Here is a 19,027-nt window from a genome sequence, read left to right as displayed (position 1 = left end):
CAAAATCACTCACCATCTTTCAAGGGTCAGAGTTCAAAAACGAAACATCGTGCGAAAAAACTTCAAATACAACTCAGATAGACAAGACCCGTGCCGACGTTTTAAAGTTTGAATGGTGTTTCTAGGTCAAAGTAGGCCCGAGCAGGAGATGTTTGAAAAAAGTTGGAGATTTCCGAGTTTTTTTTTCCTCGTCCCATTCATTCTTATGGGAAATTTATCGCAGTTTTTCGCGTCTTACGACGCGAAAAATTAATATTCTGGAAATCTGAATGATAGCACCCCGAGTCCGATCGAGGCGCACGTTTTGATATATTTTTTGTTTGTGTGCGCTCAAAGCTGCGGGGCAAGTTAACCGTCAAAAAACGGCGGAAGAAGAATAATAATAAAAAGAGGCCCAGGGAATAACAATAGTGGGCTGTGCTTCGCACAGCCCACTATGGACACCTATAGCTTTGCTATAGAGGTGTCCATAGTGGGCTTGCGAGCACAGCCCACTAAAAAGAGGCCCGGGGAATAACAATAGTGGGCTGTGCTCCGCACAGCCCACTATGTACACCTCTGTACAGAGGTGTACATAGTGGGCTTTGCGGGGCACAACCCACTAACTAGACAATTTCCCGTCGGGAAATCGCGAGAGTGGGCTGTGCTCTGTGCAAATTCGCACCCCACGTACGTTGAGAACTTTTAGATCTACCTTTTAAGTAGTTAAGGCTGAAAGAGCTCAAAAAGCCGAACATTTTGGTAGTTGAACGGTTTCTGTAGCTGAACGTATGCTGAAGCAGTAGCAGGATGAAATTTGAAAATGTCCCCATAAGGATGAATGGGAAAACACCTCCCAAACTCCTGCAGTTTGAGAAAAAAGTCTAATGGTTATTGCCAAAATATGTATACAGTGAGTAACAGGAGACATTGCTGAACCATGTGATGTCTTTTTTATTACTGTAGAGTGAAAAATGAGGGAGCCAGAGCGAGAGACAAAACAGGTACTCTCTGCTCCACTCCAGAAATTTAGGCTCAAAGTTAACACTGCGGCTTATGGGGGAGACAGACAGACAGACAGACAGAGACACACACAGACATACAGATATACAGACACACAGATGCACACGCACACACAGAGAGAGACAGATAGACAGACAGACAGACACACACACACACAGACGACATACACACACACAGACACACACACAGACAGACAGACCGAACGGTTTCTGTAGCTGAACGTATGCAAAAGCAGTAGCAGGATGAAATTTGAAAATGTCCCCATAAGGAGTGTGTGTATCTGTCTGTGTGTGTGTGTGTTTATGTGTGTGTGTCTCTGTCTATCTGTCTGTCTCTGTGTGTGTGTGTCCGTGTGTGTTTGTCTGTGTGTCTCTCTCTCTGTCTCTCTCTCTGTGTGTGTGGGGGAGACTCAGTGATGTTCTGCATTCTAGCTCACGCAATACACACCCATTATAAAGTGCTGAGTTTTTCCAAAATCACTCACGATCGTTAGAGGGTCAGAGTTCAAAAACGAAACATCGTAGGAAAAAAGTTCAAATACAACTCAAATAGACAAGACCCGTGCCTACATTTTAAAGTTTGAATGGTGTTTCTAGGTGAAAGTAGGCCAGAGCAGGAGATGTTTGAAAAAGACGCAGACTTTTGACCTCGTCCCATTCATTCTTATGGGAAACAGTTTTTCGCGTCTTACGACGCGAAAAATTAATATTCTGGAAAACTGAATAATAGCATACCGAGTCAGAGCGAGCCGCACGTTTTGATATATTTTTTGTTTGCGTGCGCTCAACGGTGCGGGACGAGTTAAGTGCCGAAATATGGCAAAGGGGTGTAGTAATACCAGCATCTGCAGGCCCAGTTCGGCTTGGTTGCCGCGGTGATGGTTGTCGTTAACCCCTAGCAACCACCTGGGACAGCTGATTTGAGAGTGACTTTTGCCCCAAATCTAGACCTCAAACTAGTGCTATATCTTCAAAACCAAACATGATATTGGAAAATTTTCTTCACCATCAAGCCAGGAAGGCCTTAAAGAACACAGTCATTATTTTTTGTGGTCCTAGCTTCTGAAATGTGGTAATAGGAGCGAGTTAAAAACAGGGGCAGTTTGGAAAATCCTCGAAAATCCTCCTCCAGATTAACATTGGGGTAAATGGAGCAGTTGAGAGCTACTCTTGTCGGTTGGAGGCAGATAAATCAAAAACCGTAAATCCTACCAATAAAGTGGACACATTGGGAGAAAGAGGACAAGTGTGGCTACAACTTGATGAAAAAATCACTTTTCTACTGTGTAATTTGTGGCTGTGGTCGTCAGAGAAAGAGAAAAGTTGTGAGAGTTTTTCTGAGTCTCCCCCCACTCTGGCAGTTGGCTCTGCACGAACATTCCGCAATACACACCCATTATAAAGTCCTGAATTTTTCCAAAATCACTCACCATCTTTCAAGGGTCAGAGTTCAAAAACGAAACATCGTGCGAAAAAACTTCAAATACAACTCAGATAGACAAGACCCGTGCCGACGTTTTAAAGTTTGAATGGTGTTTCTAGGTCAAAGTAGGCCCGAGCAGGAGATGTTTGAAAAAAGTTGGAGATTTCCGAGTTTTTTTTTCCTCTTCCCATTCATTCTTATGGGAAATTTTTCGCAGTTTTTCGCGTCTTACGACGCGAAAAATTAATATTCTGGAAATCTGAATGATAGCAGCAATCTCCCGATCGAGGCGCACGTTTTGATATATTTTTTGTTTGTGTGCGCTCAAAACTGCGGGGCAAGTTAACCGCCGAAAAACGGGAGGAAGAATAATAATAACTAGACAATTTCCCGTTGGGAAATCGCGAGAGTGGGCTGTGCTCTGTGCAAATTCGCACCCCACGTACGTTGAGAACTTTCATATCTACCTTTTAAGTAGTTTAGGCTGAAAGAGCTCAAAAAGCCGAACATTTTGATAGTTGAACGGTTTCTGTAGCTGAACGTATGCTGAAGCAGTAGCAGGATGAAATTTGAAAATGTCCCCATAAGGAGTGTGTGTGTCTGTCTGTGTGTGCGTGTGTGTGTGTGTCTCTGTCTATCTGTCTGTCTCTGTGTGTGTGTCCCTGTCTATCTGTCTGTCTCTGTGTGTGTGTCCGTGTGTGTCTGTCTGTGTGTCTGTGTGTCTCTCTCTCTGTCTCTCTCTCTGTGTGTGTGGGGGAGACTCAGTGATGTTCTGCATTCTAGCTCACGCAATACACACCCATTATAAAGTCCTGAGTTTTTCCAAAATCACTCACCATCATTAGAGGGTCAGGGTTCAAAAACGAAACATCGTAGAAAAAAAGTTCAAATGCAACACAAATAGACAAGACCCGTGCCTACATTTTAAAGTTTGAATGGTGTTTCTAGGTGAAAGTAGGCCAGAGCAGGAGATGTTTGAAAAAGAGGCAGATTTGCGAGTTCTTTTGACCTCATCCCATTCATTCTGATGGGAAACAGTTTTTCGCGTCTTACGACGCGAAAAATTAATATTCTGGAAAACTGAATAATAGCATACCGAGTCAGAGCGAGCCGCACGTTTTGATGTATTTTTTGTGTGTGTGCGCTCAACGGTGAGGGACGAGTTAAGTACCGAAATATGGCAAGGGGGTGTAGTAATACAAACACTAGACAATTTCCCGTTGGGAAATCGCGAGAGTGGGCTGTGCTCTGTGCAAATTCGCACCCCACGTTCGTTGAGAACTTTCATATTTACATTATATTACATCTAGGCTGAAAGAGCTTAAAAAGCCGAACATTTTGATAGTTGAACGGTTTCTGTAGCTGAACGTATGATGAAGCAGTCGCAGGATGAAATTTGAAAATGTCCCCATAAGGAGTGTGTGTGTCTGTCTGTGTGTGCGTGTGTGTGTGTGTGTCTCTGTCTATCTGTCTGTCTCTGTGTGTGTGTCCGTGTGTGTCTGTCTGATAGTCTGTGTGTCTCTCTCTCTGTGTGTGGGGGGGAGACTCAGTGATGTTCTGCATTCTAGCTCACGCAATACACACCCATTATAAAGTCCTGAGTTTTTCCAAAATCACTCACCATCATTAGAGGGTCAGGGTTCAAAAACGAAACATCGTAGAAAAAAAGTTCAAATGCAACTCAAATAGACAAGACCCGTGCCTAAATTTTAAAGTTTGAATGGTGTTTCTAGGTGGAAGTAGGCCAGAGCAGGAGATGTTTGAAAAAGAGGCAGATTTGCGAGTTCTTTTGACCTCATCCCATTCATTCTGATGGGAAACAGTTTTTCGCGTCTTACGACGCGAAAAATTAATATTCTGGAAAACTGAATAATAGCATACCGAGTCAGAGCGAGCCGCACGTTTTGATATATTTTTTGTGTGTGTGCGCTCAACGGTGAGGGACGAGTTAAGTGCCGAAATCAGGCAAGGGGGTGTAGTAATACAAACACTAGACAATTTCCCGTTGGGAAATCGCGAGAGTGGGCTGTGCTCTGTGCAAATTCGCACCCCGCGTACGTTGAGAACTTTTAGATCTACCTTTTAAGTTTGAATAGTGTGTCTAGGTCAAACTATGCCAGAGATGTCGATTTTTGAAAAACGGTTTCATTTTTTTCATTGTCAATGAGAAATGAGGATTGACAATGCTATGATACTATACTACACTACACTACAATGCAATGCTACAATGTATTCATTTCACCACCTACCATTCATTCTCAGCATCTTCATCTATGGTGTTTGTTACAAACTAAAGCTAAACATGGAACATAATTAATAATTCAACAGGCATACACCATCATTTTGTAACAGAGATAACGTTTATTTTTCTTAGAAAAGAAAGAAAAAAAAAAAAAAAAAAAAGCAGGCGGCTTTCTTCCTGGAGTGAAAAAAATGCAAAGTTGAAAAACTCTTACTTCCCTTATTGTTGCTGCAGTCCTCTGGAGGTCTTCTTCCCACCGTCTGTATAAATGTTGCCAGATTTAAAAGACATAAATTAGTTACAGGTTTCAAAAGAGTGAAGTGAAAGTTGAGAATTTAATGAAATCTTACTTCCCTTATTGTTGTTGCAGTCCTCTGGAGGTCTTCTTCCCACCGTCTGTATAAATGTTGCCAGATTTAAAAGACATAAATTAGTTACAGATTTCAAAGACTGAAGTGAAAGTTGAGAATTTAACGAAATTTTACTTCCCTTATTGTTGCTGCAGTCCTCTGGAGGTCTTCTTCCTGCCGTCTGTAAATGTCAGATTTCAAAGACAAATTGGTTACAGGTTTCAAAGACTGAAGTGAAAGTTGAGAATATAACGAAATTTTACTTCCCTTATTGTTGCTGCAGTCCTCTGGCAGTCTTCTTCCTGCTGTCTGTAAATGTCAGATTTAAAACACAAATTGGTTACAGATTTCAAAGACTGAAGTGAAAGTTGAGAATTTAACGAAATTTTACTTCCCTTATTGTTGCTGCAGTCCTATGGAGGTCTTCTTCCTGCTGTCTGTAAATGTCAGATTTAAAACACAAATTGGTTACAGATTTCAAAGACTGAAGTGAAAGTTGAGAATTTAACGAAATTTTACTTCCCTTATTGGTGCTGCAGTCTTCTGAAGGTCTTCTTCCTGCTGTCTGTATAAATGTTGTCAGATTTAAAAGACATAAATTGGTTACAAATTTCAAAGACTGAAGTGAAAGATGAGAATAAAACTAAATCTTACTTCCCTTAGTTTCTCCTGGGTTGTTGTCGTCGCTGGAGAGAGATCTGCTGAAGTCCTCTGGGGGTCTTTCTCACTGGATCATCCTAGAAAGACAATGACATCATCATTGAGTTAGATCACTCAATGCAAGTGAATCACTCAAAAAAAAAAAAAAAAAAAAGGACACTTACCTTGTGATGGACCTGGTTTGACATGCAGCTTGGTCTGCATCTCAGGTGGATGTTCGGCTTCCTCCCTGCAACGATGAATAGTGACAACAACCCAGCAGAAAAAGAAAAAAAAAAAGAAAAAAAGAATACAGTAAAAAAAAAAAAATACAATAAAAACACACATGATACATGATACATGCATGATTAAAAATAAAATTACATTATATGATGCATGATTAAAAATACAATTACATTACATGCATGATTTAAAATACATGATTACATGATAACTTTTGTGACCTCATGAGAAGAATTTGCTGACCCCATTCTAAAATGAATAAATACACAAATATATAAATAGATATAAATACATTTACACAATAAGATTAAACTATTTCCAGCCAAGACATGCCACTGTAACAACATACATATGAAAAACAATTACATGAGACAAAATGCACTGAAAGACTAAACAAGACTAAATTACAGCATGATTTAACAATGATAATTAGCTCAATAAATGACTGGTGAGCACAGACAGATTTTTACACCATAAAACGTGGCACAACAGGTCTTGGACAGAACAGCTGGAGAGGCTATTAGTCAGTCAAAACACAATAAACTGGACTGTGGTAACTGTAATACGTTTGGAGAACACCTGATTGAAGACATTTATCGGGATGTGAAATATAAATGTGGTCAATCAGTGTGTTCTTTTCGGTTGTCGAATTTGCTACTAATTGAGTGTACCCTCTGGACTGAAACAAATCTCGGATACTCTTTGTCCCTTTTGAAAGGAGGTCCTCGTTAAAATCGCCACAAACAACGATGGGCTGCTGACCTGACATTTCCAATGAGTCCAAGAGCTTTTCCAAGTTTGGGAGAAAGATTCCCAGTTGAAAACTTGGCGGCTTGTACACAGTCGCTATTAGCGCTTTGACTGGAGCCTCAATTTTGACGACAACAAACTCCAAATCAGTGACGTTTTGCATGTACCTGCGAGGCTCTGCTTGAACAGTGTCTCTACAGTACATCGCAACTCCACCTCCCTCTTTTTTGGCCATGTTCACACAGGTGTTGTAAGACAGCCGCCTGCTACGCGTGAACACGGCGTACCCCTCCAATTGAAAATTGTCAGCTACAGAGGAGCCCGACAAGTGTGTCTCTGTTAGGCAAAGCACATCTGCTTGTCGGAGCTCGTGATGCGATTTCAGGTCCACCATGTGACATGGCAGACCCTGCGTGTTGTGGTGGACGATTGTCAAAACCTTTGGAGTTTGTTTTACAGATTTGTACAGCGTCAACAATGGTCGACAGCTTTGGAAAGATGCTTGAGGCATGCTTTCCAGAGCTGTCTTGATCTTGGGGTCAGCGTAAATTTTTTTCTCATTAAAGTCAAGGATGGTGAGACCTTGCAGCGAGGTTGTGCGGCTGAGCGCGACGTATGCCATACCGGGCTCAAAAACGCGCTTCAGACACACAACCGCCGCCGGCATGGTCATTCCTTGAACTTTGTGGGTCGTACACGCGAAAGCTAATTTGAGGGGGAACTGGCGACGAACAACCCCCTTTCTATTACTTAGGTGCTCCTCAGATCTTTCTATGTACACCGAGTTATCTGAGGGACCTAACATTTTTTTGCGGAATCTCTGTCCTGCTGTAGGATTGTCCAGCAGGAGTCCAATCATCTTCACGCCTTGTGGTTCTTCGAATACAATGTTCGAAATGGTTCCAAATGTACCGTTCACGAGGCCGTCCTCCACATCTAAATTTCGGATCAACATAACGCGTACTCCTTGAGCAGCCATTATGTTGTCGGGCAAGTCTCGCCTGTGTCCTTTAATTTGCCCAGACACAAACGTCATGCAGCCAGTTCTGGGGTCTTTTCGAAAATCACGAGCTGCAATGGCAGTCGCGTTCTCGTAGGAGGCGTTTACGATGTCGGCGTTGTGACGGTCTACTTCTTTGTTTGTGGCGTAGATGTGTAGACCCTGTGCTGTGCAATGCTGACTATCAGCCACCGCCTGTGTAAGCAAGAGCCTGTCTTCATCTAACAAAGGATCTTGCTTTTGCTTCACCCTGAGACGGTTCAAGAGTTCAGCAAAAGCTCGATCGTCTTTCTGTCGCATGATCTCTGTCAGGGTGACCATTTTGAAGTGATCCTTCCAGAGATCAAACTCGGTCTCCTCGTACACACAAAGCGGCTTGGCTTTACCAAGGGGCGGCAGTTGATAAAAGTCACCTACGGCCAGGACAGACATGCCTCCGAACGGCTTCCGATTACCCCTGATCTGCTGAAATCGCCAATGCACGTAGGCAAATAGCTCTTTAGAGACCATGGATATCTCGTCGATGATGAGAATCTCAGCGTTCGCCAGGGTTGCTCTGACCTCGTCCAGTGCATTTCCAAGACCTTGATAAGGTGGCTTCAAGGACCTCGGCAATTTGAGAATCGAGTGCAACGTGTTGCCTGATATGTTAAATGCCGCTGTACCCGTGAATGCGGTCAGCAGCACTGCCGGTTGGGACATGTCTGCGTCGTCCCGAAATCTCGGGAGCTCACGCAGAACTCTCGTTGCCTCGTGGTGAATGCACTTGATCACATGCGATTTGCCACATCCAGCCCCTCCCGATAGGAAGTAATAAAACGGTTCTGGATTGTGGCCCCAGACTAGGTCAAAGCACCACTGTCGAACGCTGTAGAAAACGGAAGCCTGAGTTTCGTTCAGACTTTGGTACATTTTCCTAACAAAGTCTGGACTCAACTCTGGAGCATCTATTCTAGGCATAGAGCTCCCTTTATCCTTTTTAGTGCCGAATTCCGGGACGTCTTCGCCGTTTTCGTCCTGATCGCGAGGTTCGAGTTCCGCCATGCACTCCAGCCTGTCTACTTCGACTTCGGGCGCAAAAGAGTTCCACGCATTCACGAGAGGACCGCACACCTCAAGCTGTTCAAACGCAGCGTCCATGCTTTTTCCCTGGCCCTCGTAGCGTTTTTTGTTGCGCCCCACAATTTGCTCTACTGTCATACCCCACTTCTCGCCACACTTGTAAAACTGTTCGTAAGTGGGGTACGCGTTATCTGTCAGATCGGCGTCGGATCGATGTGGCAGATAAAGTTTCAGCAGTCGTCTGTAAAACTTTTCTGGATTTTTTTCCTCAGAGAAGCGCGTGAATCTAATGATCGCCGGTTTTCCCACGGTTCTCTTTTGGATATATCCCTGATCGTTTAACAGTGAAATGGCGTTCGGGCTTTCCTTTTGATGGCCGTAGAGTACCCTGTACTCCGACACAAACTCGGCCAGGCACATGCCTTCAAACTCTCGATCGCGAGGTCTGTTGATATATTTCTCAGGCAACCCCGACATCCATACGTCCTCCGATTCCGGGTCCATTTTCTCCAGTCTACCCATGGGGTGACTCATTCTAACGCCGTCCTCGTCGGTCCGAATGAAGGCCACCGATCGGGAGCACTTCTTGAGGCGTAAGCTGCAAGTACGGGCTACGGCCTCTTGAGCGCTGACCTCTCTGTGTTTAGAGTAGGCCTGCATAATTTGTTTCATTTCGTCGCGCTCGTTAACGTCGGATTGCTTGACGTCTTTGATGACGTTCTTAAGGAATTCCGTCATCTCGTGCTCCGGTTTCGTCACGTACGACATCATGTACATGATGCAGCTATAATCGTCTATGACGTACTGGATGTCCATATTTGCGTTCCACGCCCTAAGCAAATCGGGATTGTAGGCATTAACCCAACAATCATTTGGATGGCGCCTCAGCATCACGACGTGACTGTTTGCCAGGCACTCTGCGGCGTTGACGTATTCTTCGTGAGTCAAGTTGCACCGGCAAAGCAAGTCTGTCAAACTGCTGAACGAAGCGCCCGGATCCATAAGCAGATCTCTAAGTGGTTGGAGCGTTTGTTTAGCCAATTTTTGCTCGTCGGCGAGGGCCTTTTTCTGCTCCGCTACTTGCGCTTCGAAGTCTGCATCGTCTTGATCTTCTTTTTGGTGGCAATTAATAGTGGGGGGCCTGGTGATGAACGTTTTATCCATCGGTAGTTTTGGAAAGCCGAACCTGCAGGCTACATTACCCTTCTTACAGGACTTTGAATGTTTCCTGCTGTGCACCTGAACCTCTGACACTGTTTTGTGGAGTTCCGGATCTGCGTCAGGGTCGGGCATTTTGCAACTAATGTAACGATCTATAAATTCCCTGATTTCTCTATCTGAGGCGTCTTCGAATTTAGGCGAATCTTTTATCCAAATTAGCATGTGGATGTGCGGGCTTCCCCTGGCTTGGAACTCGACGCGATAAAAATAATCATCTACTTCCCCGAGCGGTTGTGCGGGAGAGAGGATGAGGTTTGTCATGAGAGCTTCGACTCTCTTTTCAAACATGCGCATTACTGTGACGGGGTTACTTCTCAGAATGTCGCATTTTGTTTTCCAATCCAAATCTGAAAACGGTTGTTGTTGTTCACCCTGCTGAGCTTTGATGGCCTCTATGAACTCAGGCCATCTCATCTCAGCAGCAGAGAACGTCGCAAAAAATGTCGGTTTTCCAATTTGACGAACCATCGCGTGCACGTCTTTGAGGGTTTTGTTCCAATAGGCTGGAGTGCCTCTGAGAGGTTGCATGAACCTGGTCGCGTCTTGGTTCATAATGAGCCGCTCTACTTCGTCCTTATCCTGGAGCATGACGTTGTTGATCCTACGGCCGTCTCTGGTTTTGGACTTTCCTTTGCGCATTTGTATAGACATACTGTTCGTCGCGAGGTGAGTCTCTGTAACAAACTGCGCAAAGAAAAGATAACTCTGGTCACTTGCAAAACGCGCATCTGCAGCAAAGAGCCTACAATTAAAGTAGAGACTCGGGGACAGGGAGACGCTTCTATCTTCGTCCAACGTGTTCTCTCCTGTCGGAAATTGCACAGGAAAAGCCATGGCCTCTAACTTGGGTACGGTGAAAAAACCAACCGGTTTGTTGCCTTGCGCGGGGGCAACACTAAATACGCCGTCGCCATATGAAAGGATTTCCTGTGCAATGTCGGGGGGCTGCATGCAAGTGTCCAGGGAGAGGCCTGGTCTCAGCTCCTCCTCTTCTTCCTCCTCAGCGGCTTCTGACTGTCCCGGTTCATTTTCGCTTTTGAAGAACTCCTCTAAATCTACATCCATATCGTCCTCTGGGATGCTGGGATACTCTTCTCCGATGGGCTCTGGTCTCAGCTCCTCCAACTGTCCCGGTTCATTTTGGCTACGAAAAAAATCATCCAAATCTACATCCCTATCGTCCTCTGGGATGCTCGGCTCCTCTTCCGGTCTGAACTCTTCTGGGATGGGCTCCTCTTCTGAGCTGGGCTGCGGTCTCAGCTCCTCCTCTCCTTCTTCAGCTGCCTCGAACTGTCCTGGTTCATTTTGACTGTTAAAAAAGTCCTCCAAATCGACGTCCCTATCTTCCTCTGGGATGCTGGGCTCCTCTTCTTCGAACAGACAGTCGAAAGTGGCAGTCTCGTCGATAAACACATTTCTATATTCCGAATGCGTTTCTCTCAATTTTGCAAGAGCAGCTAGCACATTCTTCATATTAACGGTGTAGAAGTGCTGGTAACCTTTGTACTTAATATGCCTTTTCAATTTGACTTGAAGCAGCTGCGCTTCTGCTCTGGGCCTTGGGAGACTGTTGACGATCGATTGCACCTCTGCTGGAACGCACACAACAGCTCCGTGGACTGCCCTCTGTTGGCCTTTTGGCAGAGCAACAATTTTGGCAAAGGGAAGGATTTTTGAAATCAGCTGCCTCTCAAGCATATTAAGTGTAGCCAATTCTGTGGGGATGGGCGCCAACTCTAAATTGTTTGCGACTGCCATGGGTGGTATGCGTCCTCTGCCAAGGTGGCCGTCACAGGTGTCGCATATCCACTCATGCAGTCTCTCTTGTGGCACAGAGCAAGGGGTAGAGCACTCGCCGTCGCAAAAGTGAACATATTTTCTTGTCAAGCATGCTGCCGCCACTTTTGCGTGCTCCCTATATTTTTGTCTTTTACATTCTTTGACCTGATTAGGAAACATGGCTCTGTGACACACAGTACAAATGTATGTGGGTCCATGGCTAATGGACTCACGAAAGACAGCTATGGCTACTGCCATCACCGGATCAATCAGGGGCTGGGGGCGGCGGTGCACAATTTGTCTGTATTTGCGTCTGATTCTAAGCGCTTTCCGCATCTTGTTAAATACACTAAAGGCAGCATTTGTGTCCAATTTGGTTTTTCTCTGCTGGTTGCAACGTTGATTGAAACGACGTCTAAATTCCAGATCATTCTGATATCTAACATTGAACTTTTGCTTTTGCTTTTGGCTATAGCTTTGATCTGTGCTGTATCTCTGAGACATGCCAAATTTGTGTCTGCTCCGAAACGCTGTATCCGACTTGTAACGATCTCTAATGTACTTCTTCTGTCTCATGCGGAACGCGGCATCTTCCTTGTACTTCTTTGTGACGCAAGTCTTCTGTTGTCTCCTGAAAGTAGGATCTTCCCTGTATTTTCTGATGACTTCTTCCTTCTTCTTGTCTTTAACTTTTTGGTTTTCGTGGTAAGAGTTGAAGGATCGCCGTTTCTGATTCAGACCGTCTTGGGCGTATCTAATCCTTTGTGCTTGTACTTTTTTTCGCCTAAAGTCCAGACAGCTGTTGTACTTTTTCCTTTCACGTTGGGATTTTTCTTCAGACAGTAATTCACGGTGTTTTTTGCTGGCTTTCCGCATTGCTTTTCTGCGCTTTTGCTTTGCCAACTTAATGAAATTCTCTTTGACGGGGTGCGACGCTGGCGGCGCGGGGGCGGTCATGAGGACGGGGTGCGACGCTGGCGGCGCGGGGGCGGTCACGAGGACGGGGTCCGACGCTGGCGGCGCGGGGGCGGTCACGAGGACGGGGTCCGACGCTGGCGGCGCGGGGGCGGTCACGAGGACGGGGTCCGACGCTGGCGGCGCGGGGGCGGTCACGAGGACGGGGGCTGGCGGTGCACGGGCTGTTGCGCGGGCTGTCACTGGCGGTGCAGGAGCCGTCTTAAGGACACGCTCTGCTGCTGGTGGGAGAGCTGTACTGGGTTGAGGAGATGCCTGAGGGCGTTCTCTGGAACCAATGGCTTCGAATGACACCGGCACAAACTCGTAACCGGCAGAAGGTCCACGATTTGAAAAGAGTTTGTGCAGGTGGTCAGCCAAGTCACTGATTTCCGAGAAGGTCCTCATAATTGCAGTTCCGTGGGGGTGAGGTAAGCCCACCGCGTTTCTCGAGTGTGAATCAAACACACCGTACCTGCCTGATTGGTCACGGAAAACTGCAATGCACTCCGGACTAACTATGATTAAAGCCAGATTAACGTCGCCTGACAGACACTCTAACTGTGTGGCTAGGGGCAGATACCAATCCTGGCCTTCACTGGCTTTCACAAGTCCACACCTGATTTCAGGCATGTGGACGTTACACACCTCTGTGTCAGTCAGGACTTTTTTAGGCAGTTCTTCCACAGTGAGATGGTCACTGCGGAATGTTTTTTTCCGGATCAGCTGACGTTTTACACCTACATAAAGCGAATCTCCCTTTGCCAGCACTCTATCGAGGGCAGCAGTGTTGAACTGACAGCCCTCGTTTTGATACGCCAGAAAAATCAGGGACATGCAGGTACACTGGTGGTTCCTGGAGAACTTCCTGTACCTCATGTGACTCTGACTATGACTAGCCCTAACAGTAGCCCTAACCGGTACCTGAAATATAAGATAAATTATAATCATTATAATTATAATCATTATCATAAAGTATTACTTATTAGTGATTATATTAGCATAATCATAAGCCTAGTTAACATTAATATTAGTAGTAATTAACCGTTTCATATACTACAGTCATAGCATAGTGACAGGTTAAGGAAATGTGACTAAAAACATTTTACCTACTGCAGCTTTAATTAAATTAATTAACTATCAACTCTCATACATCCCTAGTACTTGTGTCACACCTATTACACATGAAAACATTGATAAATATTTAAATTTATACTACAATGGCAGTGTATTAAAACATATCGCTTACATGGGAGTCAATGGCACAAAAAGGTTGGTTTTGGGTTGGGTCTTTTTTTTAACCATTAAAATGGTTAAAAAAAACATGACAGAAATTTTAAACTCACCAGATAGACACTTCAAGATGTTAACTGACCAAGATAATAATTCAGAAAACCGCTGTTCCGTTACTTGTGTATCTTTAAACAATTGATAAAATCGTGTCAAACTAGTTGTTCAGTTATTGTTCATAATTGAATTATTACCATTATTAACAATAATTGTATAAATATATTATTAATTCTCCTTCATTTCCTTAATAGTTTTGGCATTTCAGTTGAAAGTAAACCATACTTTCCCCTCAAACAAACACTTTATTAAGCCCACGATAAACCCAAATGTAAATGTCCTTACCTTTTTGGAAGGGGACTGAGAGGTGGAGAGTCCGTCGTCGATGATCCAGGGCCAGCAGGTCGATGAGGGTGACGAGACGGTCTGTGAAAAGTCATAACACCAGTTAATATTTAGACATGAGGCAACACAACGCAGCAAGTTTCCAAATGTATTTACTCACTGACATTTGTGAACTGCAGAGAAAGATATGGTATCAGACATGTTAAATGAACCAGTGTAATGTAGTTACAGCTGATTTTACAGTAAACGTTGTGTGTGTCAGTTGTGGAGTAAATACCTTAGCTGGGCGAGGAGAGTGACAGGCCGCAGCTTTAAGGGTCTGGGACGGTCCAGCCGGTGAAGGGGTCTTCATCCTGGCCACCTGAGAACAAATAATTCAGTAAAATGAAGACTTTAATGACATTATGAACTTTATTCAATAGGAATAATATTTACCTTGGCAGCCGGTGAAGAGCAGGGGGTCGCCGGATCACCCAAAATGCAGGACAACCTGACTGGAGGGGATCCAACCAGCTATTGACACATGAGAACAAACATGTTAAACTTTACACATCTCAGTGTATGTTCTGTGTGAGATAGTGTCTGTTGTGTCAGAGAGTAACATACGTTGGTCACTGAAGTTTGGGTGCTGGGGGGTGGTCCGTCCATGGTCCTGGACCGAGGAACCGGGCTGGAGGGGGCGTCGTCCTCCAGTCTCCGTGACAGCCTGGCTGGAGGGGATCCAACCAGCTGTTGACAGATGAGAACAAATATATTAAAATTCAGACAGAGTGGACAATGTAGTTATGTCTCCACGAAGACACCATTTCAAGTGTAACACTGACTGTGTGTCAGTTGTGTAACGTACGTTGTTCACAGGAGACTGGCTGCGAGGGGGCGGTCCATCCGTGGTCCTGGACCGAGGAACCGGGCTGGAGGGGGCGTCGTCCTCCAGTCTCCGTGACAGCCTGGCTGGAGGGGATCCAACCAGCTGTTGACAGATGAGAACAAATATATTAAAATTCAGACAGAGTGGACAATGTAGTTATGTCTCCATGAAGACACCGTTTCAACTGTAAACACTGACTGTCAGTTGCGTAACATACGTTGTTCACAGGAGACTGGCTGCGAGGGAGGCGTCTCTCCGTGGTCCTACGACGCCTGGCTGCCGCTGGGGAGGCCACCTGCACCGTTAAATAAAAACATAGCACCAGTAACTGTAGGGAACCAGGAGAAACTTTATAATACAGCTGAGAAGAATATGTCAGACCATTTACCTTCTTGCGCGCTGGAGGAGACGGGACGTCCTCCACGTCAGACAGCCGAGAAGGAGACACTTGCTCCATAGCACGAAGGGACGTGCTACTGAACCAAATTGGGTTCAGTGGGAGGAAGGACTCCTTCTCCTGTGAAAGACAAAAAAAAACAAAAAAGACATGAATATTTGTCTGGTCAAATACACAAAGTTTAAATACTAACCAGTTAACTTGTTGTGAAAAAAAGAGAAAAATTAGTCACCTGCTGCTGGGCCGCGCTGGCCTGACCGGGAACCTGCGACTGGGAAAGCACAACACATATTTGATTAAATAGGTGCTTTTTAGTTACGACTGTGAAGCCGTTCACCATAATGTACATAAACACAAATGATAATATAGTAATAATAAAAAAGTGTACTAACCTTGGGGCTCTGACCAACGACCTTCCATTGGAAGGGGTCAGGAGACAGAGGGGCACGTACCTCGCCCTTCACAACCAGCTTAGGAGAAACCTTCCTAAGCGGCTGAGAAGGGGTAGGAGACACCGGGGGAGGAGGAGGTGGTGGTGTCTCCAGGAACTGCTCCGTGGAGGTCCACAGCAGCTCGGCGAGGATGCCCATCCCCTCACGGTCGCTCAGGTGAACCTGCAGACATGACAAATCCATTTACAGACAGTTCAACTCTAAAACACGTAGCTCGTGTTGACTGTTTCATATTAACACACAAGAAATTATAGACAATTAGACTTTTTCTATCACACGTAGATATTGTACTTACGCCGTCTCTGCTCCACAGCTCCAGGCGCGTACGGGGGAAGTACTCCTCGGCAGAGAAGTACCTCACACCTAAAATGTAAAAAAGAAAAAAAGTGAGTCATTACAACATCCACACATGTAGCATCATGACTATGTTCACAGACATTTTAAAGTACATTTCTTTTTCTTGACAAGATATCGTTTTACATACCCATACGAGCTGCCACGCGGTGGAACTCTTGGCGGAGGGCCCGCTGGTGCTCCTCATCCTCAGTCAGGCGGGGGGGAAAGTCCAGCACAAAGACCTGTAGAGAACAAAATTTTAGAAAAACACCAATTGACAGTTTCATTCAAAAATCACACACACCACATTAAGTACACATTATTATTTTAAAGCTCAGACAATTAGTCTTATTAGAGTAGTCAGTCTACTTCTATTGTTGTTAAACTACCAAGAATGCAGGACAAGGGAGACATGAAATAAAAGCTTACCATGGGCGCGGAGGTAGTCGAGTGGTTAGAGCTCATGCCACATACGCAGCAGACTCTGGTTCAAATCCCTTTGCTGCATGTCACACCCCCTCTCTTTCCCATTTCAAAATGCAGTTTGTCTAAATAAATTTAAAAAAAAAGGTGTCTATGCCAAAAAAAAAATGCATAAATGCTTACCTTTGGCCAGCGGTCCCTCACAGCAGCGAGGAGTTGGCCGTAGTCCGCGGCTGCCTCGTCCACGGTCCTGCTCGCCGTCAGGTTGTTACTGGGGGCAAGAACACAGACAGCATCAGGAGTCCGAGAGACAACAGCATGAACGACCTCAGTCCGCAGCTGAGCGGCATGGGCCCCAGGGGTCGACATGAAACCAAAAGAGTACTTCCCTTCTGGCATCACGACGAAGCCGTCCACGATGGCCCGGAGATGGGAGTCCCCGACAATCAGAACAAACTGCAACAACAAAGACAATTTCTTTAGCATGAAAATCATTAATCCCTCTCAAGATCAATTACTTCCTTCATAAACTGGACAATAATAGCACCTTCTTGTCAGGAGACTCCGGTGGGATGACCAACTTGTGGCTCCGTCCGGTGAGCTTGGAAGTTGGCCACCTCAGCACCCGATGGCGGTAACCAGTACCGCGGCCTGTTTAGTAAAGGACAAAACAGATTTAAAAAAAAAAAAAAAGTGTAAAACTAATGAAGGAAAGCCTACCAGGAAACATCAACAATCACTTGTTTATACCAGTAAAAAAAGTACATGAAAACCAGTTTAAAAAGTGTAATATTGATGATTAATTAATTTATTGTTCATTTAGGGATAAAACAGGTGGATACTTACGTGCACGAACTTCGGCACGATCGGGGCTCCAGAAAGGCTTGGCTGGGGGTGAAGAGCCAACCACCTGATGACAGATAAAAAAATAAACATAAAATAATAATAAATCATAACAACAACAAGCATAAGATAAAGACAAACAAGTTAAAACAAAATATAATAAAACATTTAAAGCAATACAAACATTACAAACACATTTAACCTCAGACAATGTCTTTGCACGTGTGTGTGTGTGAGAGAGAGGTGGGAGCATACGTTGCCAACTGGAGCACGGGAGCAGAGGGGGTGGGTCTCCCTGGTCCGCTTGGTCCTTGACCCTCTAGAAGGCTCCTCTCCGGCCGGAGGGGACACCGTCTGAAGAAACATTAACATCAAAGACATGGCAGACACGCAGAACTCGGCATTAATAAAGGAAAAAGCAATAGGTGTAACATTTCTACAGCCATTTTCATGCAGACAGTTGTCACTGCGACACAGAAGCTTATCTACTGTGTAAGTACCTTCGGGGGGGGAGGGGGACAACTCGGCTCCTCCAGGTTGAGCCTAGTCCAGCGCTGCTTCAGCACCACAGACCGCCTCGACTTCCTGGGCATCCTGCTTACAGAAGTCAAAGACAAAAAAAAACAAGAGAAATGCTTCTCAAAATGTTAGTAGGTTCACTGACCTAAACCTAAACTACCTAATGTAAAACAGTGTAATTCAAGACAAGCTAATATAATTTGTTATATATAAAATGAAATTTTAGTGGATGAAGATGGTGACTGTGTGTGGGTGATGCGGTGATACTGCTCTGCAGGTCGAGGGCAACGAATCCAAGATGATGGTCACTCTCAAATGTAGCACAGGAACCCTTTAATCTTAAAGACAAAATGCAATAAAAAGATAAGTGTCTCTCAAATGTTACGAGTCAGTACTAGCAACAAGGTAATAGCATAACAGACACGTTAAACATCTGTACTTCTTTTAATGTGTGTGTTTTGGGGCAAAATATTTTTTAAATAATTCTATATTATAAATACTATAAATGATAATACTATATTAATTTATACTACACAGTATTCTCAAAACAAAGCATTACTATGAGACAATAAATATACTACACAAGTAAAAACAACATTAACTTCATCAACTGTACAAGATTTTATCAACATCTGAATGCACATTTATTCGCAAAAGCAAAAATAGTCACGTATGAAAATGCTTCCTATTCTATTTAATCAAGGCAGGTTGTAAAAGTGTATAATACATTTAAGTATGATACTTTTCTAACTAAATCAAAAAACATTTAATCACATTTTATCACAGACAATCAAACAAACACGGAAAAAGAGAAATGTGTTTTTCGGTGGACAGAAGGGAGTATTAAATACTAGTCAAACTAAACAAGTAGATAAAGAAAAATACAGCTTTCA

The 19,027-nt window shown here is 44.4% G+C and overlaps 2 protein-coding genes across 2 annotated transcripts in view; one reads left to right on the top strand and one right to left on the bottom strand.

Annotated features, from left to right (window-relative positions):
- Nucleotides 1-19,027, top strand: part of LOC311262936 (trace amine-associated receptor 13c-like) — a gene marked incomplete at both ends in the record, with an annotated part of 207,116 nt that overhangs the window by 41,031 nt on the left and 147,058 nt on the right. The gene's annotated exons all lie outside the window — the stretch shown is intronic.
- LOC311262650 (uncharacterized protein) lies at nt 15,382-17,674 on the bottom strand. The gene is made up of 7 exons (XM_084362216.1): nt 17,619-17,674; nt 17,320-17,423; nt 16,498-17,228; nt 16,309-16,376; nt 15,794-16,175; nt 15,553-15,681; nt 15,382-15,459 (listed from the first exon to the last, which is right to left on the bottom strand). Exons 3-5 carry the CDS (start codon nt 16,634-16,636, stop codon nt 15,873-15,875), a joined length of 510 nt encoding a protein of 169 aa, XP_084218342.1. The 5' UTR covers nt 16,637-17,228; nt 17,320-17,423; nt 17,619-17,674; the 3' UTR covers nt 15,382-15,459; nt 15,553-15,681; nt 15,794-15,872.

The sequence above is a fragment of the Pagrus pagrus genome (genome assembly GCF_965226575.1).
Source record: "Pagrus pagrus genome assembly, chromosome: 9".
Classification (NCBI taxonomy): domain Eukaryota; kingdom Metazoa; phylum Chordata; class Actinopteri; order Spariformes; family Sparidae; genus Pagrus; species Pagrus pagrus.
The sequence above is the reverse complement of the archived record's forward strand: the minus strand, read 5'-3'. Positions and strand labels throughout refer to the sequence as shown.